At 48.1% G+C, this 21,615-nt stretch overlaps 11 protein-coding genes across 11 annotated transcripts; 8 read left to right on the top strand and 3 right to left on the bottom strand.

Moving 5' to 3' along the window:
• Positions 1-412: 412 nt before the first annotated feature.
• On the top strand, positions 413-2,052 carry N7443_001634 (tRNA-dihydrouridine synthase family protein; the record flags this gene model as incomplete). The annotated part of the gene is made up of 2 exons (XM_056881690.1): positions 413-550; positions 604-2,052. 2 exons carry the CDS (start codon positions 413-415, stop codon positions 2,050-2,052), a joined length of 1,587 nt encoding a protein of 528 aa, XP_056746928.1.
• Positions 2,053-5,505: 3,453 nt separating this feature from the next.
• N7443_001635 (uncharacterized protein) lies at positions 5,506-7,302 on the top strand (the record flags this gene model as incomplete). Its single annotated transcript, XM_056881691.1, has 1 exon — positions 5,506-7,302. The coding sequence occupies one exon, from the start codon at positions 5,506-5,508 to the stop codon at positions 7,300-7,302; it is 1,797 nt and encodes a 598-aa protein (XP_056746929.1).
• Positions 7,303-9,595: 2,293 nt separating this feature from the next.
• On the top strand, positions 9,596-10,341 carry N7443_001636 (uncharacterized protein; the record flags this gene model as incomplete). Its single annotated transcript, XM_056881692.1, is given in 5 exon segments — positions 9,596-9,664; positions 9,681-9,840; positions 9,891-10,078; positions 10,098-10,178; positions 10,252-10,341. 5 exon segments carry the CDS (start codon positions 9,596-9,598, stop codon positions 10,339-10,341), a joined length of 588 nt encoding a protein of 195 aa, XP_056746930.1.
• Positions 10,342-11,249: 908 nt separating this feature from the next.
• Positions 11,250-13,118, bottom strand: N7443_001637 (uncharacterized protein; the record flags this gene model as incomplete). Its single annotated transcript, XM_056881693.1, has 1 exon — positions 11,250-13,118. One exon carries the CDS (start codon positions 13,116-13,118, stop codon positions 11,250-11,252), a length of 1,869 nt encoding a protein of 622 aa, XP_056746931.1.
• Positions 13,119-14,191: 1,073 nt separating this feature from the next.
• N7443_001638 (DUF504 domain-containing protein) lies at positions 14,192-14,571 on the top strand (the record flags this gene model as incomplete). Its single annotated transcript, XM_056881694.1, has 2 exons — positions 14,192-14,255; positions 14,309-14,571. The coding sequence occupies 2 exons, from the start codon at positions 14,192-14,194 to the stop codon at positions 14,569-14,571; spliced, it is 327 nt and encodes a 108-aa protein (XP_056746932.1).
• Positions 14,572-14,749: 178 nt separating this feature from the next.
• Positions 14,750-15,909, top strand: N7443_001639 (MIF domain protein; the record flags this gene model as incomplete). Its single annotated transcript, XM_056881695.1, has 2 exons — positions 14,750-15,148; positions 15,199-15,909. 2 exons carry the CDS (start codon positions 14,750-14,752, stop codon positions 15,907-15,909), a joined length of 1,110 nt encoding a protein of 369 aa, XP_056746933.1.
• A 298-nt stretch (positions 15,910-16,207) lies between these two features.
• On the top strand, positions 16,208-16,965 carry N7443_001640 (uncharacterized protein; the record flags this gene model as incomplete). Its single annotated transcript, XM_056881696.1, has 3 exons — positions 16,208-16,289; positions 16,342-16,400; positions 16,471-16,965. The coding sequence occupies 3 exons, from the start codon at positions 16,208-16,210 to the stop codon at positions 16,963-16,965; spliced, it is 636 nt and encodes a 211-aa protein (XP_056746934.1).
• Positions 16,966-17,352: 387 nt separating this feature from the next.
• N7443_001641 (CENP-X/MHF2 family protein) lies at positions 17,353-18,032 on the top strand (the record flags this gene model as incomplete). The annotated part of the gene is made up of 2 exons (XM_056881697.1): positions 17,353-17,934; positions 17,985-18,032. The coding sequence occupies 2 exons, from the start codon at positions 17,353-17,355 to the stop codon at positions 18,030-18,032; spliced, it is 630 nt and encodes a 209-aa protein (XP_056746935.1).
• A 121-nt stretch (positions 18,033-18,153) lies between these two features.
• On the bottom strand, positions 18,154-18,627 carry N7443_001642 (uncharacterized protein; the record flags this gene model as incomplete). Its single annotated transcript, XM_056881698.1, has 1 exon — positions 18,154-18,627. The coding sequence occupies one exon, from the start codon at positions 18,625-18,627 to the stop codon at positions 18,154-18,156; it is 474 nt and encodes a 157-aa protein (XP_056746936.1).
• A 540-nt stretch (positions 18,628-19,167) lies between these two features.
• On the top strand, positions 19,168-20,300 carry N7443_001643 (MIND complex subunit MTW1; the record flags this gene model as incomplete). The annotated part of the gene is made up of 3 exons (XM_056881699.1): positions 19,168-19,221; positions 19,318-19,644; positions 19,704-20,300. The coding sequence occupies 3 exons, from the start codon at positions 19,168-19,170 to the stop codon at positions 20,298-20,300; spliced, it is 978 nt and encodes a 325-aa protein (XP_056746937.1).
• A 71-nt stretch (positions 20,301-20,371) lies between these two features.
• N7443_001644 (dihydroorotase) lies at positions 20,372-21,555 on the bottom strand (the record flags this gene model as incomplete). Its single annotated transcript, XM_056881700.1, has 3 exons — positions 20,372-21,307; positions 21,365-21,444; positions 21,501-21,555. The coding sequence occupies 3 exons, from the start codon at positions 21,553-21,555 to the stop codon at positions 20,372-20,374; spliced, it is 1,071 nt and encodes a 356-aa protein (XP_056746938.1).
• Between the last annotated feature and the right edge of the window lie 60 nt (positions 21,556-21,615).

Below are 21,615 nucleotides of genomic sequence, written 5' to 3' on the forward strand. Positions count from 1 at the left end.
TGTTTCTCCCACGTCCGTGGTCCATATCTGATTACGTAATTGTCGTTGGCGTTCTCGATGTTGCGCCTTGAGATTAGGCTATTGAGCCTGTTTCTTTCAATCTATGAGCACAAGATCGTGGCTAGCATGCCGCACCTCAAAACACATTTTACATCTAATTTGTCTGGTCGCGTTTATACAATTGCCCATCGCGCCTCCTACTGTTGATAAGATATGGGGATAATTGTTATTCCACTCCGTGATAAGGCGCGAGTCAAAAAAGTCTCGAGAGTCTTGAAGTCTCCCCGCGGTCTTTCCCCGGACAAATCTGCATTTCTGCATTTCCGCTCCAGCAGCCAAAATAGGTCTCGCTCAGCGATTAGTCCCGCCTTTGCGGCGATTTCTCCCGGCCATCCCCCGTTTCTCCCTCAGAATGACTTCCGACGCCGCGCCCCAAAATGGCGGCGAAAACACCTCCGCGGCATCTGCGAAATTGAAGGGCCGACAATTCTATGAGAGCATAGGAAGCCCCAAGTATATTGTAGCTCCTATGGTTGATCGCTCAGAGTTTGTGAGTTGAACGGATTCACTCAACTTCCGTATACTAACGTACTTCTTTCCCAGGCGTGGCGCATGCTCACTCGATCCTTCATGACTCCGGAGGAACAAAAATCCCTTCTTGCATACTCGCCAATGTACCACGCACGATTGTTCGGTGAAATGCCGCGCATGCGTGTGCAACACTTCCAACCGACTCGCGAAGCCATTGGTGATATGGCCAAAAAGAACGAACTCTTCCTCGACGGAAACCCAAAATTCGACCGCCCACTCTTCGTTCAATTCTGCGCAAATGATCCGACGGAGTTCCTGGAGGCGGCGCGTCATGTCGCGCCTTATTGTGATGCCGTTGATTTGAACCTCGGTTGTCCGCAAGGCATTGCGAGAAAGGGCCATTACGGAGCTTTCCTCCAGGAAGACTGGGACTTGATTTATAAGCTGATCAACCGACTTCACAATGAACTTTCCGTCCCGATTACTGCTAAATTCCGCATTCAAGAGACTAAGGAGAAGACCTTGGAATATGCGAAAATGATTCTTTCTGCCGGAGCAAACATCATCACAGTGCATGGGCGCAGACGAGAGCAGAAGGGCCATGAAACCGGGTTGGCGGATTGGAGCTATATTCGTTACTTGCGCGATAACCTGCCCCCGGAGACCGTAATTTTTGCCAATGGCAATATTCTGAACTATGAAGATCTTGAGAACTGTCTCGAGGCAACTGGTGCAGACGGTGTGATGAGCGCCGAGGGTAACTTATCCGACCCAACTATCTTCAGCAAGCCACCTCCGATCGGAAGTGGAGGACGTGAGTACTGGCGAGGACGCGATGGGAAGGGTGGTTATCGAATTGATGCGATCCTCCGACGGTACCTCGACATTATCTACGAATACGTCCTCGAGCAGCCAGTGCCGGAACGAAAGCCTCTCTTCCTCCCATCCGACCCTGCGGACGAGCCGGAAGAAACCGCAGAGCCTGAAGAGCCCGAAGATGGCCCACCCAAGAAGAAACAGAAGAGGGAAAAGATCAAAAAGCCCCAATCTCCAAGCCTAGGTGTTATGCAGGGGCACTTGTTCCAGGTGCTTCGGCCGATGGTCGCGAGCCATACGAATGTTCGAGATGCTCTAGCCCAGTCGCGACCTGGCGATATGGCCGCTTTTGAAAACGTATTGGCTCTTGTCGAGCGAGCGGTCAAAGGAGGACTGAAGGAATATGAAGTTTCTCCGGAGAAGTTTGAGAAGAAGGCTGAAGAGACCCTGACAGGATCCAAGGCCACTATTGCCGAGTATGGCCGACCTTTTTGGATCTGCCAGCCTCATGTTCGGCCATTGCCCGAGGAGGCTTTGGAATCAGGTGCGCTCACTGCCAAGGGCAAGACCACTGTCGCAAAGGATGCCAAGGAAGAGAAGGAACCGCTCGTTGATATCAACACACCTACTTCGGGGACGCCGACGCTTGCCGATGGTACGGATACGTCTGCCACTCTCACGCCTGATCGTCTTGTGAGTGGATAAGTGGATTCGTTTGTTTTCCTAGACTACTTGTTGGTGTTGATAACACGGAGTTAGACCTAGAGGGATGTATAGAAACCTCACTTTATGACCATAGATTATTTGATTTGCATAGCGCACTAATGAATTTCATATTCAATATCTCAAGCTTTCCATGCTTCTACACACTTCCAAGGTTATATCCGCCATTTTGTACCGAGGCGCTCGCGAATTGCGCCATGATTGGTTTTAATCCGAAGTTCATTCACTTCAGCACATGACAGTTTGTTGGCCAAGGCTTTCAACACCGGTGAAGCTGGAGACATAATTGGGCCAGAACAGGACGGAAAAGAGGAACCTGGATGAAGGGCCCATTATAATTAAACCCCAAGTCCCTTCGTAGAACTTATTAATGGTGGCGTTCGCTACAAGAATGCCCCAACCTATTATGAGAACACCCCCACGAGTGGGCGGAAATATTACCCGCTTGTATGGCCAGAGAAATGCTCTTGAGGATGATCCGGCAAGCTCTCAATCCAGATGTCTAGGGAATTATCAAGCTCCAGAACGTTTTAGATGCCACTCGGGACTTTTTTTTACTGTGAACTTATGTATAACTTGAAAAGAATGTCGTTGACGATGCAGTAGAAGTCCAGCTGGGCAACATAAAATGCTATTTGACTGGGGTTACCCTCAGGTCTCACGACAGAATCCTCTTGTTGGGTGCCTAAAAAATCATCGTCAATCGACATCAGAAGCATCGCGGTAGATAGCGCACCACAGATCACTCCCGGTCGTCCAAATGTCATTGTCAAGACACTAGAGAATTTTTGTATTAGCACGTACCAATATCAGCGTAATTTTTTATCTATGAAGCCACCGATCCATTAAAGCTCAACCATGCCATACGCTGCACAATAATTTAGTCTTTCTTCGGGATTGTAGTCCTCTAGGGCGTGGAAAATAAAGACCAATACGTTCAGTCATCCGTATGGTATATTCTATTACCATCAAGCACCACTTTGAAAGGTTCACTGTTTGTAAGAAAACACCTCAAAGCAAAATATATGAAACGATCCCTATATAGATCCGTTGTCCCGGAATGATTCACCACGCAAAGCCTATAATCGATCAAAGGATACTTTTTGACCTTGACTCTTCTCAATTTTTTGCACATACAAAGTGTTATATATTTTCGTATCACACAAAATATAGCACATACGACCATAGGGTGTGGAGAACAGGGCTTCCCGTCCGCTCAGCCGTACTTAAGCCACACGCCGGCAGGTTAGTAGTTGGGTGGGTGACCACCAGCGAATCCCTGCTGTTGTATGTTTTGTTTTTTTTTGTGCCTCTTTACCACCATTTGCGTACGAAGCTCCGAGAAAGTAGACATTGGCATGCTAGCCACACCAAAGGCGCCTAGATCAGATAGATCGTAGAAAGAACATAAAAACGATCGATCGTAGACGCCGATCAGCCGCCGATAATAATGACCTATCTCTAAGCCTCACTTTATTGGATTATGAGGACTAGATGCCCTGGGCCGTAAAGGGTTAGAGGCGAGCTCCGTTCTAGGATCAATCATTTCATAGGAGATTTTGGCAGATGTAACTCTGACCAGGATTCTCTCAATACGACTATAGGTGCATATTGCTCAGATAAGAGGGGAAAGGCTTGGTAATTCGGAAGCTTGTTCAGAGAATACGTACCTACTAATATATACTCCGATATGCCGGACCATAAGTTTATTGGGCGAATCAGATTTATAACCATTTTAAAAAAAACCACCTGAGGGGGGAGGGAAATCATGGCCGTCAACCACAAGCTACGATCCGAAGGGCCTTTGGCAAAAAGCAACTGTAGGAGGAACATTTTCCGAATGAAAAACAAAAAACATACAACAGCAGGGATTCGCTGGTGGTCACCCACCCAACTACTAACCTGCCGGCGTGTGGCTTAAGTACGGCTGAGCGGACGGGAAGCCCTGTTCTCCACACCCTATGGTCGTATGTGCTATATCTTGTGTCAAACAAAACTATATACTGCTATTAATGTATTAAGATTCCATAATTGTAGCTATCCTAAAGAGCAATGAGAGAATGCTTGAATACGCGGCTACAATTTATTCAGTCGGGATATATCTAAGGAGTCCGTTATAAGAAAAAAAAGCCTGGGATAATAAATAAAACGAATTGCCAAAATGCTCCGAGGAAAGTCCAAAAAGAATCTTGAGAGATACTAAGAGAATGAGTTGTTCGAATATTTGCACCTATTTGCAGCTTTTCCTTGGTCCAGCTATGGGCATGATCCGCCGACCAATTGACACCACCCAGGCATTAAGCTGTTGTTCGCGGGGCGCAGGATCAAATTCCTGGAATTGACATACTGCGTCAAAAGGGTAGAGATGTCGCTTGATACATGATAGCGACGTTGGGACATCTTGATTGATAGAATTGATATTCTGAAGTTGATATTAGCATATGATGGTGCTCAGACCATTTGATCCTCGAGAAAGTCTGGGGAAGCTTGTCAATAAATTTATGGTCCGGCATATCGGAGTATCCCTTGATTCACCATCGTCGCCTTGACAATAATGAAAGTGAGACCAATAATCTGTCAAGATTGATACCTGGATCCTAAAGTCCCTTGCTATCATCCATATTTCCTGATGTTATATGCCAATTCACCGCTCTGATAGCAAGGGGAATCTATCTAGGAGGTTAGAAAACCTGATTAAAAATTAGATAGTGAAATGGGGATGGCTCGATGGCTGTCTGGCAACGCAGACTGGACAACGCCAACTAGGAGAACACACACCACCACTGCCAAGCTCTGTATGAGGCGGGTGGAGCTTGGTCTGCGTATTACCCTTAATACCACACCACGAATAAAGAAATGTAGTGAAAAGCTCTCAGGATTTGGGTAGATGCCTGTGCTATCTCTATCTTCATGTAGAAAATATTGCATACGCCCAAGTTGTTCGTGACATCTCAGGCCGCAACTCCATCTATTATGTCATGCGTTTCACCACTACAATAGCTGCAAAAATTGCCGATCGCGTGATCGGCAACCATTTTCTTTAGGATAGCTTTGATAATGACTAACCCATCGATTACTGTGCGGGGAAGATAAGATGACTATTGTCGAAAGCCCGACTGGTTAGGCAAGATAAAGAAGAATACTTACTAACTACGACTGAGACTGGTTTTCCGAAGTTAGTCCTGCCATAGTAGGAGTTGATATTGTCGCAATATCGGAGGCTTTCAACACGTGGCTTTCACCGATTCTCCCCTCTTCCGTGCAGATTCATGGCCAAGCCCGGCCACCTATATAAGCCTTTGGTTCCATGTTCCTGATGTCCGTCCTACAAACCTACGTTTCTGCAATTTTTGGCTATACTTCATAAGCATAATCAGATCTCTATCATAATTTATCATTTTGCAGCTCTGTAATTCACATCTGCAGCTTCTTTTAATGGAACCCGGCCGTCCTTTATCTGTATCCTCAGACGCTATCCAATGCGTCGGACAGGGCGGATCATTTGTCGTGGAGCCCGAAAAAGGTCCCCCGCCTATGGATGAACAGGCCTTGGCCAGGCTTGGAAAGAAGCAAGTACTCAAACGACGATTCGGCTTCTTTTCGATTGTCGGCTTCGCCATGGCTGAGCTGATTACATGGGAAACTGTTCTCACCATGTTTTACCAATCATATGATAACGGTGGCCCAGCAGGTGCTATTTATGGCTACATCATCGCCTGTCTTTCAACGCTGTCGGTATATACCGTTATTGCAGAACTGACTTCTATGGCTCCCATCGCAGGTGGCCAATATTATTGGGTTTACATGCTAGCCCCGTCGCGGTGGAAGAAGGTGTCTAGCTATTTAATCGGTTGGCTCACATGCATGGCATGGATCGCGACGATCGCAACCGAGACAATATTTCTTGGAACCATGATCGAAGGCCTAATTGCGCTGAACAATCCTTATTTCGCACAGCAACGGTGGCAGAATACTTTGTTGGCATGGGCTAGCGTGGCAGGCACCTTCTTTATCAACGTCCTGGGGCCAAATATCCTTCCCCGATTCGAAATTTTCATCTTGGTGCTACATTTGACTGGCTTTATCGCTGTTACAGCGACACTTCTCGCTATGTCATATCCTAAGAAATCGGCAGCCTTCGTTTTCCAAACATCGCTAAACGGGGGAGGCTGGCCTACGCAAGGTATATCATACTGCGTCGGCTTTATCGGAAACATTGCAACCTTTGCCGGAGCGGATGCAAGTGTTCATATGGCCGAAGAGGTCTCGAATGCTGCTGTCGTGATTCCTCGTGCAATAATCTCCGGCATGTCCCTTAATAGCGCTCTCGGGCTATCGATGATGCTCACTATTTTGTTCTGCCTCGGAGACGTCGATGTTCTAGGTGCCACGGGATTCCCTTTTATCCAGATCTTTTATAATAGCACGGGATCATATATAGGTGCCTCCTTCATGACGGCTATCATTACGGTCCTAACTGGGGCTTGTTCCGTCGGTATTGCCACTACGGCGTCTCGAATGACATGGTCCTTTGCACGCGACCAAGGCCTACCATTCTCCCGTTTCCTGAAAAAAGTGAATAATAGCACTAAAGTCCCTATTATCTCTGTCTCGGTTGTCTGTGGATTTTCCTGCATCCTCAGTCTTATCTATATCGGGTCCGACACTGCCTTCAACGATGTAATCTCCCTGGTCGTGACCGGATTCTATTGCACCTACTTCCTCCCAAGTGCGTTTCTACTTTACCATCGAATCAAGGGACACATTCTGCCCCACGGAGCAACAACTCTCAATGGTCTCCCCGATATAGCCACCAGCACCGCTTCTACTACTGAGAAGGGCCATACCACTGTCAAGCGCCCGCACAGCCCAGAATGCGATAGCTCCCAGGAGAACAACCCCCAGATAGAAACTTCTCAGGCTCCTTTAATCTGGGGTCCATGGAAAGTCCCTGGAATTCTTGGTGTTATGAACAACATGTACGCTTGTGTGTATATGCTGTTTGTCCTCTTCTGGAGTGTGTGGCCCTCGGAAACTCCCGTGGATTATACGACTATGAATTATAGCATAGTTGTCACTGGGGGTGTAGTGATCTTGAGTTGTCTATGGTATTGGCTTCGGGCAAGGAAGGAATATAATGGCCCACTAATTGATGAAGAGATCGCTGAGATCATGCACCTCGGCTCAGGTGCGATGCCTGGGGCATTTTCCAGCACAGTTCCCTCTTTTTAGAGGATGTGAGTGAGAAATCTTACAAATCAATGTATCGTGGAGCCAAATCAAAGACATCTACACTATGGGGTTTGAATCCGGGGATTGTAGAGAAACATGTGTATCAACGATACCAACGGTCAGAAAAAAAACCTTTTCACAAGGGTATTTGTAGTCTCACCGCCAGCAAAGTTGACATTTACCCCTATCAATAGAATACAACGGGTAAAACTTTTGAAACTCTGGTATAGTCGTCTGCTCAAATGCGTCAGGACGTCACAAGCTCACCTTGGTACTGCCTTCGTGGCCTTTGAAAAAAAACAATGAGTCTAAACAATGGGGCATAGGCTCTCATAGCCCTTGAATCTGAACCCTCTAAAATATTGACCTGGTGTCTGATATGACCCCCTCAGGGCCAGGGCCAAGAATTTCCGATAAAAACAGAGATCAACAACCACCATCTATGCAACATCACATTGGCACACGAGCAAGCAACAAATCACTCAGAATGTTTGGCCAACGGTTTGTTCACGCTAACTCTCCACACTAATTATCGCTCCGAAATTGTTGGCTTTACTGATAAATGAGGTGTGTACTAATGAGTTTCAGCTAAGGCATTTAGCCAGATCAGTCACTATTAGGGTTAGTCATTGTCGAGATTAGTCATTTTACTATGTTTCGACAGATCCAATAAGTGATTTGGTAAGTGAGAGCTTACCCCGCTTGAGCGAATGTTATTAATGCTCTCGAACCCCAGATCACCGAGATTGCCGATTGAATACCAAAGTCTGGATACACATCCATGAAATTCGAAGATAGATCTTCAGCCAAGGAAGCGACCAATTCACGAGTGACAATGGATTCTACCCAGTGGATCGAATTTCCATCTTCTCCATCTAATTCCTATTGCAATGTCTGGTTGATGCAGGCAGGTAGCATACTGATGCTTGAAGAGTTAATTCTCTTACCAGATCCAGATTCAAAGAATGGACCAGCATCAGATCCTTTGGAGCGAAAACTACCCCGGAAATACGCTGCACCTGACTTTGTGTTTCTGATTGAACACATACAAACTGGAACCTTCTACCTCTACGACCTAGGTATGCGGAAGGATTTACATAATTTGTCCCCTTTCACGCGCAAATTCGACCTTCCTTTCTATGACTACTCGCCTGTTCTCCCATCAGAGATACTATCCAAACATGGCCCGCCTGGCTTTCATCCCTCCAAGGTGCACTCTATCATACTCTCGCATCTCGATTTTGATCATATTGGTGACTGTGGGAAGGACGCATTTCCAAATGCTGAAATCTGGATGGGTCCTTCGGCTTGCTTGAAGGCTCGGCCTGGATACCCCGAAGACCCTGATTCGGCAGGTCTATCGAGTGACTTCCCCGGGATGCTACCCGGAAGATTGTTGAGTTTACTATCCCGGATGATATTCTCCAGGAAAAGGGAGATACAAGAATTGACATGATCAAAGAGTGGAGATCCAAAGGATACTATACAGCAATTGAGCGGCGGGTACCATCAAGTGGTTGGCATCCGTTGGGTAGTTTCCCTTTGGCTTGCGATCTGTTCGATGATCAGTCTGTGTATCTGATAGACAGCCCTGGACATGGTGCTGGGCACCAGTCACTTCTTATTCGACTACGGAGAGAATCAACTGGGGATCCGTCAAGCTCCCCGAGTAGCTCAAAATCCGACTTACAGCTGGATGACTTTGTTCTTTTGGCCGGTGATACATTTCACCACCCTGAGCTTCTACGAAATCCGCTTAAAATGGCCCGTGTACCATATAGTTCGAGCAGCGTCCACATTGACGACAACTTGGCAATTGATACAATATATCGTACACGAGAGTTTGCCCAGCATGTAAACTGCTGGGTGATAGCTACCCATGACGCTGAAATTCAATCTTCCCTTGCTGCAGGGCAAAATTGTGTCGAAGGATTGGTTCTTCTGAATGACTGGAGGCGAGAGGGGTGGAAATGTAAGCAAGGTGAGTGATGTTTGGTACTATTCGATGTCAGCAATGACAATAACCGATATTGCTCTGGCGATATTGTCGGTAGCCTGATGCAAATGAGGATTGACAACTTTTGTTGTACTTGTAATTACAAAGCATCGGGTTGGCACGAGCCCGGGGGCTAGCTAAATGATTATAAATGCATAGTACTAGTGCTGACTGCCAAGCCCAGCGCCTGGAGGCACCGAGATTGATAGAATAAAGCATTATAAGAAGGATTCGATGATCAGTACAAATTGTAGAATTAGAAAAATCTTCTAATATTCATCTGATACATTTAACGGGATGTCTACAGTATCCCCAGTCCTTCTAATCCTCGGTGCAGGATCTAACGTGGGCGCGAGCGTGGCTAAAGTATTTTACAGCTAAGGGCTACAAGGTCGCCCTAGCCTCGCGGAAAGCTAAGGAAGAAGACAGCAGTCTGAATCAACTGCACATTGCTTGTGACTTATCTGACCCGACCTCTGTGCCCTATATTTTTGCAAAGATTAGAAAAACATTAGGTGTCCCGAGTGTCGTAGTGTATAATGGTACGAAGCTCCCTCTTGATCTGGATGAACTTGACTTAACGAATTTGAAGCTGTTGCTGCACCCCAAGCCGACTTTCAGGATCCTCTTTCCATGCCCTTGGCTGAGTTCAATTTGGCTTTGAAAAGCAACACGACTAGCGTTTATGCTGCTGCGCAGGAGGCCGCAAAAGGCTTTGCCGAGCTCCCAATCGAGGCTTCGAAGACTTTCATCTACACCGGAAATATTATAAACACGAAAGTCTTTCCACCACTGCTAGGTCTTTGGTGTTGGGAAGGCAGCTACAGCGCATGTTATTGAATATTTTGCTATGGCATACCCGTTCCGCGGTTTCAAGTATGTATTCTCTGAACTGAGATACATATATCAAATTGATACTTACTGGCGAATGTGGGTTCTATTATGCTGATCAGCGAAAGCTCGATGGATCCCCTCTTTACGTCGGCATTGATGGAGAGGCGTATGCAAAATTCTATGATGAGCTTACCGAGGTCATCTCGTAGGGACACTGGCCCTAGACTTTTGTCAAAGATATTGGATATCGGCGCTTTTAAGTGTAAAGACGTAGTTCATTCGCTTCACTAATACCTATGACTGCGTATAGATTGTGTAGGGAGATAATCTTGAAGGGATCTTAAGACATTGTTCTTTCAGTCCACGCGTCCTTTTCAACCTCTTTTTGAATATTTCCCTCAGGGACTTCTTAGACGCCTTGCTCCTTTCAAAAATGTTCTTCAAACACCTTTATATACTCACCCAGAAATTCAGAAAGTAGCCGCTTACCAACGAAAATGTTGGCCATCTTATCGGCTGGCCTGCACTCCGACGTCAAAACTGACTGCTGTATACAACCATGCACGGGGAGGTGTAAGGACCAGACGCGCTAAATTGAAATAAGATTCCACCTTAGCTGTGCGATAGAGAATATCCAAATACATCAGTGGAAACCTTTTACTACAACTAAGGCTTGATAACTTTGTCGACGTACCTTAAACATTTGGATTGAAGTAAACAATGAGCTCTACTTCAAATCTATGGCTCAGTGGACTATGTCCCAGGCAATTCGGGAGGATGTGGGCCGGTCGGCTTCCTATGGCAAAGCTGGACCGTACTTACATCAATTCCGATATGGTGTAAATGAAGATGACGGTGGAATAGCCAGGATATGGCGTGGTCTAAATCTAAAAACGGGGTGTTTGTACATAGGCATTATATCCAACATAGTATGGTGCTAGTATTGACACCATAGCAATTTAGTAGTTAGTGTGTGAACTTGAGCTGAGGTTCCTCGTCGACGATGATTGATTTACTTCTCAGTTGGGTTTGTATATATCTGCTGTGAACTCCTGTATGTGTACCTACAATCATTTCAAATTTAATGCACGTCAAAAACTCTTCTTCCCACACCTCATCACTTTCTAAGTCCAATGACCGCCAAATTACGCGGACTCTCACTGTAGTCAAACACTGGCTGAACCCAGCAGTCTTTGACCGAGTCCTGTTCACGAAGGAATTGCCACCGATCCACAACAATGATAGCCTCGACGAGCTGAGCACTGAACGCCATCAAGCTCCACACAACACTCATATGTTTCCTCGTGTTGAAGTACTGAGTCTCGTAGCAGTGAATCTCCTCATCAGTCAGGGTAGCAATATGCTCCTGCACCTGGGAAGCATATATCGGGTCTCGACTCATCTTGATCGTCGCAGCACGAACGTATGCAGTAAAGGATTTAAAGGCGGATTTAGGCAATGCTCCGATGATAACAGAGTTGGTTCTAGCTTCTGGATAAGTCCCGCCAGAGAAGGCGCCTTCCGGCACAGAGGACTTTGGAAGAATATTTCGATCAACGAGAATTCGCTGGAGAAGAGCACGGAAGAAGTGACGGGTAAAGGAAACTTCACTGTCTTTGAAGCCCCAGTTGTATGGAGCTTGCACGGCCAGTGCACGAGCTGTGATGTTAAGCTTCACGCCCGTCGTTGCTCCGGGACTTCGGAAATTCTCGTAATATTTAGACATAGGGAACCCATGCGGGTCGTATGATGTTCCAGTCTCTTTAAGTCGAGGGTGGAGGGATTGAAGAATAGGGAGGTCATGTGTGGTTGGACCGAGGCGTTCCGTTAACAGATTGTAGCAACAGCCGATCATAGCGACAGCCACCACCGAAGGATTTAGAATTAGGGATCGTAGACCATGGTGAACAAGGTTTCCGCAAGAGTGAAGGGAAACGACCATCAATCTAGCATCGCTCTCTTCATTTCCTTTCCCATCAGAAGCTCCAGCAGGGGGTGGATGGATGATGTGGTCGATAATGGGCTCCAAGTAGCCATCTTGGATGTCATGTTCAATGTAGCAGAGAGTACCGCGGGTATGGATCTCCGGCTTCGGCTGCTTCTCTCGTAATGGACTTTTGTTGGGGGATGCGAGTAGCTCGTCAGGTTGAAGGTTAATCTTGCCCAGCATGTTGGAAAAAAGGACATCTGAGACCTGCGAGCCCTCTATCGTTGGTTGGGAGGTATCCGTCGTTTCAGAAACAGTCATTTCCGGAGTTCCGTTGTGGCCATCGCATGAACTTTTGTCCTTGTGAAAATATTGTGCGTTCGGGTTCTTTGCCAATTTGGCTCGAATATCCATGCTCTTGGCACCGCTTATGTACTGATGCTTGCGCTCAATTGCGATAATATGCTTGTAGTAAGGCGAGCTGGCCAGTGTCCGTCCCAGATAGTTCTGTCCAGACCCAAAATCCACAATATGAGTGACTGGCTCACCTCGGCGCTTATTGACAGTGTCTGATAGAGATGCGACATGTTGAGAAAGGCATTCAACCTCATGTACTTTTTTTCGGTTCATATGCATAGCAACTTGCTTTGGTAATTCGATTCTCTTCGAAGGTGAGGGGCACATTTCTCGTTGGAGTGTCAATAGACGGATGTTGAAAATATAGTCCAAGAGGCTTTGGGGAGGGAATGCTCCTCCATTCCAAGTACGGCTGCTTTGATCTACGGAAGGCTCGCCGGCGCCTCGTAAGTGAGCAATGTCCTCTCGTAGGAGTAGACGGATGATATCTTGAATATCATGCTCCTCGAAGAAAGATATCCAATCTTTTGGCAGGATTGTTGTATAGAGGTCGGGCTCCCGGGTCAGAAAGTCGACCATATGCACACCACCGCACAAATTCATAAAAAGCACTGACGTAGTAGAGAAGCAGAGGAGGGCCTCAATATAGGCCTCAGGGTGCTCCCACGCCCCGGAGATAGGCAGGGGGCGATTGGAAGTCATGCGAAATAGTGATAGTCAATTGTCTTACCAAAATTTCTATGAGGATTCTTCATCGCGGGATTCCAGCTGGCCGGGACCCAGAAAAAGTTGACGGGGACCTAGAAATTCGTGACTAATCCTGAGTCCCGCTTAACGCTTATACCTAATTTTATGTTAATTATATCTAAATTATCAATAGCAAAATTGTCTCCCTGGGCATATGAAGTAAAAGCGTGGGAAAAGCGATACGAGAATGGGAAGAAGGGTTACATCTCACGAAATAGAGGTGGACTGGGTCTGAAAGCCCATACCGCCTTTTCGACCTCATGACTCATTAGATGGACACAACTTCCACACAATATCCGATATGGTGTAGTGGCTAACATCGCCGTCTCTCACACGGCAGCCGGGGGTTCGATTCCCCCTATCGGAGTATCTTTTTTTTCTTTTTAGAATCAGTCCTGCATTTGGGGGTTTCTTTGACTACTACTTCGAAATTCTCCGTTGGTGAAGTTGAATTTTAGTCCGGCTTTGTTTTTGGCCCCAATGCACAGTTGTAGGCACCAAGGCATGAAAATTTCCTATTTTGGTTTAACGTAAGAAGCAGAGCTAAAGGTTAAAATCATGACCAGGGAAGAACCCGAGAAATTCGCAATTTAGAATGTAAGGACACAGCACCCAGTCAAGCTGTTTGAATTTTTGTCCTTAGGCTGGAGCTGACTCTGACTCTGAGAAATGACTCATTGCACAAGCACCAGCCACGATCGACAAGACGTGACTCTGATTGAGTCATTCGAAGAATGAGGCTCGTGTCTCGGATCTTGTGGCAGCGCCAAGGCCGATCGGCTATCCTGCTCATAACTATAGGGGATGCTTGAAGTGAACTATATTCCTGGCGAGTTATAAAACCTCATCTTTCACACTCGCAATATGGCTATCATCCTTTTTTCTTTTTTCATCAAGTCCTTGTACCAGAAGCATTCATGGCGACTGACGCTCCTCTAGCTGAATCCGTAGCTGCGGAGATTCATGCCGAACAAAAGGTAGATCTATCAAGATCGCCTAATCCGTCATACAAACTCGAGCCACAACGTATGCGCAGAAGTCCTTCTCCACCAGATCCCAGGGCTGGCGAGAACAAATTGCGCCCGGCGGGAGGTAAGTAGATTATCTTTGATTGTGAATAAACCATTACAGAAGTAACGGATCAGATATCATTAATCGCATCACCTGGGACTCGGAGTTCAAGCGCAGCGACTACATTATTGGCTTCGTGGATCGGTTTGAAGGACAATTAGAGATCAACATGAATAATTGGAAGAAGGATTCGACGGACGAAGAGTTCATTCCACAGCATCGCATCCTATACATCAAACAGGTTGGTGGGGAGATCGTCTGGGACCGAAGACGACGCATTGATAATATCTTCATGAGTGGGAACTCAGCGTTCAGCGAGCTAGCATTTTTGATGTAATCTATTGAGAGCGATGATGGTGGTGTGGGTGGTGCTGGTGGTGTGATTTATGTGTAGTTGGTCGCGCCTTCCAGGCTTTCCGATTCCCCAATTCTGTTTTCCCTTCTGTTTTCCTTGTTTTCCTCATCATCTCAGATTCTCTTATCACCTTCATATACCACATTTCAAGTACTTCGTCATGGATCCATCCAAATCCAGGCGACCCCCACTTCCTCGTCTGGAGACGGACATCTTGCCTCCACAGCGTCTTCTACCGCGTCCAGCCACAATCACGCTCCCTCTGGCGCCAGTGGCCCTTCCAGAGATTCCAGAGACAAATTTGCGAAAGAGTGAGACTGTGCCGAGTCTGATTTTCAAGGAAGTTACCAATGAAGAGAATCTGCTACCTACCGGTCGCTATGCTCCCGACAAGGCCTTTTATGTGACCGAGAAGAGTATTGAAGATGAAACGATGGTCAAAAAAAGACCTCAACAGTATTATGAAGAGGCTTTTGGGGTTGGTGACTATTGTGATCCCCCTCGGGTGCGTATTCATCGGGATTCTGTCCTGGTCGCTGAACTCAAGACAAGTCACACGGTATTCACCCCATCCCTGACTTCGCGTTGGAGTTGCTGATTGCCTTTCAGATCAAGTATGAGCGATCCAAGCTTGCTGAGGATATTCTCTGTCGTCTTTCTCAAGTCTACCAGCGCTCGTCAAAATCCATCATGGTCACTGTTCAGCAAGACATCTGCGTGCTTTTTGGCAGCAACAACGCTCTCTCGGCCTACTTGCTGACGATATACGCGCTTCCTTCATTAATCGCGCCGGTCACAAATGTTCGCAGCACAGCACTCATCCAGAACACCTTCGAAGAGCTGCTGGGCATTCCACCCAGCCTTGGCGTCATCATCTACATCCCCATCCCGGAAGAAAACCTGGCAACAAACGGTATGACGATTCGAAGCGAGATCTCGATAATTGAACGCAATGAGGATAGCCCCAGCATTTTCAAGTCTATCTCTCGGGGTATGAGCCGGCGTTTGAAGAACCGCAGTGGGCAGAGCGTGCCAGTTTCCCAGCCATCTGCTGCAGCCACCGCTTCGCCATCACCACACACACCATCGGAAAGTCCAGCATCTCCCCGAGAGAAAGAGTTGGGGGCGATGGGCAAGGATAGTGGTTTCCGAAAACGCATCTTCCAACTGCTGAAGGACAAGATGACGATGGAAGTCGAGGAGAAGGAGACGATGGAGGCCCAGGGGAAGGAGGTCAGAGAAGAAGTCGTTGAGGAAACGAAGCCGACCAAGAATGGTGCCATAGCCACTATCACCAAAACTGAGAAAATTGATCAGTAGGGCGTTTTAGCAGAGCAATAACTCTATTCCATTATTCTTATCTTGTGACAAACTTGAATCAATGAATCCTAATGCGCTTTATGTTTGTATCCCTTCGCCATCAAATTATTCAAGATACTCTAATCTTTTCTTTAGGGAAACTTTCCCAAACTTTGCATACAAGACCCACTCCTGGAGCCTAGTATACGAACTTCATCCTCACTTCATCCTCCTCGTCCTCGCTGTTCTCAGCAACAAATCGCGACAATTGGTGAACCTTTCTTTTCTGACTACCTCACTACGTTCTCTTGATCCCCCGATGTCTGTTTCTATCACCAATAGTGGAGTATCTGAGAGTCCAGGTGATCTCTTCGATGCTCCGGAAGGTTCGGCCCTGATTCGTGAGTGACCTTTCCGGTATTGAAACTTCCCAATTAATCAAACCTCTGCTAGATGCATGCAATTCTCAAGGTTCTTGGGGGGCGGGTATTGCCAAGGTGTTCAAGCTAAAGGTGCGTTTGTCGAAATATACCGGCTCAACTCCCTCCTTTCCCCTGAGACCAAGCCTCACAGCTAACACAGCTCGACCAGTATCCTGCTGCATATCGCTACTACCGCAGTCACTGTCAAACATATCGTTATGGGGTCACAAACCACACCATCCTCAACCTTCAGGCTGAAGACGAGAGCACAATCAAGGTGCGGCTCCCACTCGGCACAGCTCTTGTTATCCCACCGCAACAGAGCGATTGCAAGGGCGGTCGCAAAGCGCACTGGATTATCTGCCTCTTCACTTCGCGTGATTATGGCAAGCGAGTCGACTCACCCGATATGATTATCAACAGTACACATGCAGCGCTCCAGGACTTGAAGAGTCAGGTTAATTCTCTTCAAAATGATATTCAAGGCAGCCAAAAGCCTCCGCCAGGGGAGCTCTGGTCTTGTCGGTTCAACTCTGGTTTGTTTGGGGTTCCTTGGGGGAAGACGCGTAGTTTGTTGGACAATGTCGGCCTGGACCTGAGGGTCGTATACCCTGCTGATGATACCAAAGAGATTGACGAGAGGAAAGTCTCTTAGCTGCTTCATTTTTTTCAGGTTGTGGCCAAGGGTTTTGAGGACTTCTGGGGTGTTCGGGCGCGATTATGAAACCGTACCAGAAATGATATGGTGCAGTGCTTTTTCAGGTCAAGATATATTTTCCATGCTCAAGACTCCATGTAACAACGAAACATTAATTATTGACCAAATAAATCGACCTTAGCATCCAAAATCCCACAGCACGGAGAAAAGAAATTAATCAATACATTTAAAGAGTAAATATACCCCCATTCTCAAGTTGTAACTAGTTGCGACGGAAATGGAGTGAACAACCTGGATCACCTGATAACGCGTCGCGACCCGCGTTAGTAGCGATAGGCGTTGATAGCCCACCGCATCAACTGCCGAACCTCCGCCAACGACACAATGGCTGGTGAACCTCAACCAGCGAAGAAGCGCCGCCTGCCCTTCAAGCCACCAAGTCGCACCCCATCAACAAGTGCGGGGCCATCATCTTCCGCGTCAAAACCAGCTCCCAAAGCCAAAGGCAAGGCCAAACAGAACACTGCCAAAGCCTCCTCTTCAGCATCAGCATCCAAATCAACAAATCCCAAATCCACATCCTCATCCAAGCGTCCACGCGCCGAATCACCTGCCGCTGAAGCTTCAGCCTCCGACGGGGCATCCGAGCCAGACTCCGAAGCATCAAGCCGTAGTCGCGAACGATCGCTCTCCCAAGAACCGGATTATATCCTTGCAGAGATCATCACGAATAACCCGACTGAAGACGTGGCTTCGAGCGACCCTAAGATCCCGCCGAAACTGCTCACTCGGCTGCTGCATCACCATTTCCAGAAGGAGAAAACTAAGGTCGCGAAGGATGCCAATGAGGTCGTGGCCAAGTACGTCGATGTCTTTGTGAGGGAGGCTATTGCCCGTGCTGCGTATGAACGCGCAGAAACGGACGTTGCTGGAGGTGTGAGGAGTATCGGCGATGGGTTTCTGGAGGTATGTCTATTCTTTAGCTATTTAGGTTGACATGCTAATCTTTGCGGCAGGTTGAAGACCTGGAGAAAATGGCGCCGCAGCTTACGATGGATTTCTGATCTACGGCATTATGAATATCTCATACAGACTGCACGAGAGCGACACGGCGTTGGGATCACTTTTGATTTATATTTCCGAGATATTAAATACCCGAACACAATAGTTCATTTGACTTGCTCTCTAGATATATGTGACCCGTAACACGGAGATATCTCGAGGACTGTGATATGCAGGTGTTTTGCCCAGGCTGTGGTCCTCCATGAACGGCGGCACAGAGTTGAAGCCGTTGGCATTGTGAAGCATCGCGATGTCATGGTTGACTCTCCGTGCTATCCACGGGTTAGCCGAATATGCGCTCTTTTTCTTGCTGAAGTGTGCGACTACCACGGGGAGTTGATTGTGCTCAGGGAGATGTCCCAGCATTGCGTCGTAGTCGGTGTTGGCGATGTCGAAGACGAGGAAGATGCGAGTTCTCCATTTTTGCACGGCGAGCAGTCTTGTATCTTTCGGGTCGGACATTCTCAGTAAGGTGTTCCTTCTGAGCAGACGAGTGGCTAACGGAATCAGTCCCTCGGAGGAGTCGCGGGCTGTAGCGAACAGGGAACTTCGCTGCGAGACTATCACTAGTACTCGGAGTGGACTTGGATGTGCCATCTTGATCTGGGAAGCATCCGTGGACTGAGTAAATGGGAGTGCTCAGAATGGTCGATATACTAACAGGGACGAGATCAGCCGGGCTCAGTAGAACTATAGAAGTAAAAAGGGTCTAAAAAGCGGATATTCAGGCTTTTCAAGTCAGCTTCGCGCCACCATCAGGACCAGGCTGTAGAATCGGCGTCAGATCCCTGTAGAAAATGACGGATTGTCTGAGATGCATGATGGCGTCGAATCCTATTTGATGCCGTCCAGTTCTATCCGGGACGGGCTGCATCTGGGACCGACGATGTGGATGTTTCGAAGAGTCTTGAAACCTCTGTGCGACCGTCAGGTACCTGTGCAGAAAGTAAAACGCAAACTAGATCGCCAACTTGAAGTTTCAAATCAATTGGATTTCTGGCTGCAGGAATGTTACATGTCTGTCGGCAACTGAGGGCAAAGGCAAAGGCGGTCTGTTTTCATCCCGCGCGTCTTTTCCTTCTCCAACGCGTCCCTCTATCTTCACTCCGCCAGGTCTCTCTGCGCTTCGTTTTCGCCATGAACGATGCGACGACCTCTTTGCTCACTGAGCACTTCAGCTACACCCCTCTGGTACGTGTCTGAGTCCAGGCCCAACAAGCCCGTTGTGCCCCTCGTTGCGCGTTGCGAATGCGTGCCAGAGTTGACAAATTGACTGACCCGTCCCAGTCTCTCATAGATGATATTATCAATTCGATCAACAATCTGATATATCAGGCTATCTCCGGCCTGGAGACTAGTTTAATTGCTACCCCACCCGAACGGTTGGGCTTTGCGCACGCCAACAACGGCTCTACTATCCCCGAAACTGACGAAGATGGCAATGTTCTTTACCCAGAAGCAAAGCTCGAGTTGGAGAATGGTTTGCACCAGTTGGAGACACTCCTGGAAGCCAATGTCGACAAGGCATTTGACAAGTTTGAGATATACGTCCTGAGGAACATTCTCACTGTACCCGAAGACCTCCTCCCGTGGGTTAGACTCAAGCATTACCAGGTGCGTAAATGCAGTCGCGTGACAAATCTCAGTTCATTGGTTAACTTGTCGTGGCATAGGGTCTCTCATTCACCCCCTCGCCGAATTCGCCCACTCCCAATACTATCATCGCGCAGCGCGAGAAGCTGTTCGAAACACGCAAACTCAACCGATCGCTTAAAGATGAATGCACCAGAAACAACGCAGTGATTTCTCAACTCAAGTCCATACTGTCAACCGTGGAGACCGCCAAACCCGAGGGTGCAGAGAGCAAGGCCGCAAAATCGCTAGATCTCTCCTTCTTGACATCTAGCCCGGCTGCGCGTCAGCTTCGCGTTGGCGTGGATGCTGGTGCCAACGTCCGACACACCCCTCTGACGACGAACACGGCTTTCATTCTCTCGCAACTTCCTGCGCTACAGGCGACGCTTCAGAACCTGCGACCCAAGCTGGCTAGTCTGCCGGGCTCTGGAAAGGCAATGGAGGCCAAATCCAAGCGCGATGAACGGAAAGCCTATATCGAGAGTCGTATCAAACTTCATCTTGAACGGGCTGGACAGCTGGCGATGGGTGACGATGGAATCTCAGTTGTGGCAGGTCGCCGTATCGACATCTCCGAGGCACAGGCGCTGGAGAATGTGGCAAATATGCTTACGCAGGAGCCCAAGCTCTCCTAAAACCACGCGCCGCCTTGGAAGGGAACAGTCTTACAGGACTTGAACTTTTTATTTGCATTGAAACTGGGAATCTATGAAGACCAGGTCACACTCCATGTGTCCTGGGTCTTACGGAAGGGAACAACATCGATCTGATCCGACTTGAGGATCTCGACGATCTTCTCGCCCTTCTTCTCGAGTGTGATGAACTCCTTTTGCTCCTCGCCAATCTCATAGAAGGCCCGTCCGAACTTGCTCATGAAGCCCGCGACGATCTCCGGTGTGATATCCTCGTCCTTAAGGACACCATTCTCGATGGCCTGCTCAAATGAGTCGAGCACAACCTGAGTGGTGTACGGTTGGGTGAAAACACCAGCGGCGATCTTCTCGCCACCGCGCTTGGAGGCGGCCGGGTGAGGGGCGCTGTCAGAACCAAAAAAGAACTTGGGATTGCCGGAGGCTGCAGCCCGGAGCAAAGCATCGCGGTCAGCAGGGGTCTTAGCCACGGGCTTGCAGAAGCAGAAGGGGTCACCAGCCCACGAGTCGATAATGATGGACAAGTGGTGGGCGGTGATGGTACCCGCAACAGTAGGGCCACACTTCTTCACAGCCTCAATAGCGGCAGCGGTGGTGCAGTGCTCCAGGATGATACGGAGCTTGGGGAACTGAGCGTGAAGCTCAAGCAGGGTGGGGAGGAATCGCTCCTCAGCCGACAGGACCGTGACATCGCCCTTGGAGGGGATCTCGCCGTGTAAGTTCAGAATCATGTTCTGGCGCTCCATCTCAGCGAAGACCGGGTAGAACAAGGAGTAATCGATGACACCTGAGCTCGAGTTGGTGGTCACACCAGCGGGATAGCTCTTGACTCCAGTGATTCCGCGCTTCTTCGCGTCAATGATTGTCTCCGGGGTGATCGACTCGTGCAGGTATAGCGACATGAGGTAGTTCACGTTAGGCTCAATGGCCTGCAGGCGCTTCTGGTAGTCCAGGGCCCTGTCGACGGTCGTGACTGGCGGGACCAGGTTGGGCTGTGCGATACCATGTTACAAAGCTGAGAATTGACCTTTTTTTTCAAATCTTCTTACCATGACAAAAACCGTGTTCACGCCGCCCTGGCGAATAGTAGGCGTCACCAGGTCCATCATCGGGCCATCGCGAAGGTGGACTATACCGGTTAGTGAGCCATTGTCTGCTGTCTGCGTGCTGTTTCCGCAGGCGTACCATGGAAGTCGGCCGAGGCTGGGAGCTTGACTCCCTGCAACTGTGACAAAGGCATAGTGTCTGGGGTATATGGAACTTAATGAAGCAATTGAAGAAGTCAACGAGTGCCCCGCCG

Source organism: Penicillium atrosanguineum (genome assembly GCF_028827265.1).
Source record: "Penicillium atrosanguineum strain IBT 20685 chromosome Unknown utg000001l_segment0_segment0, whole genome shotgun sequence".
NCBI lineage: Eukaryota > Fungi > Ascomycota > Eurotiomycetes > Eurotiales > Aspergillaceae > Penicillium > Penicillium atrosanguineum.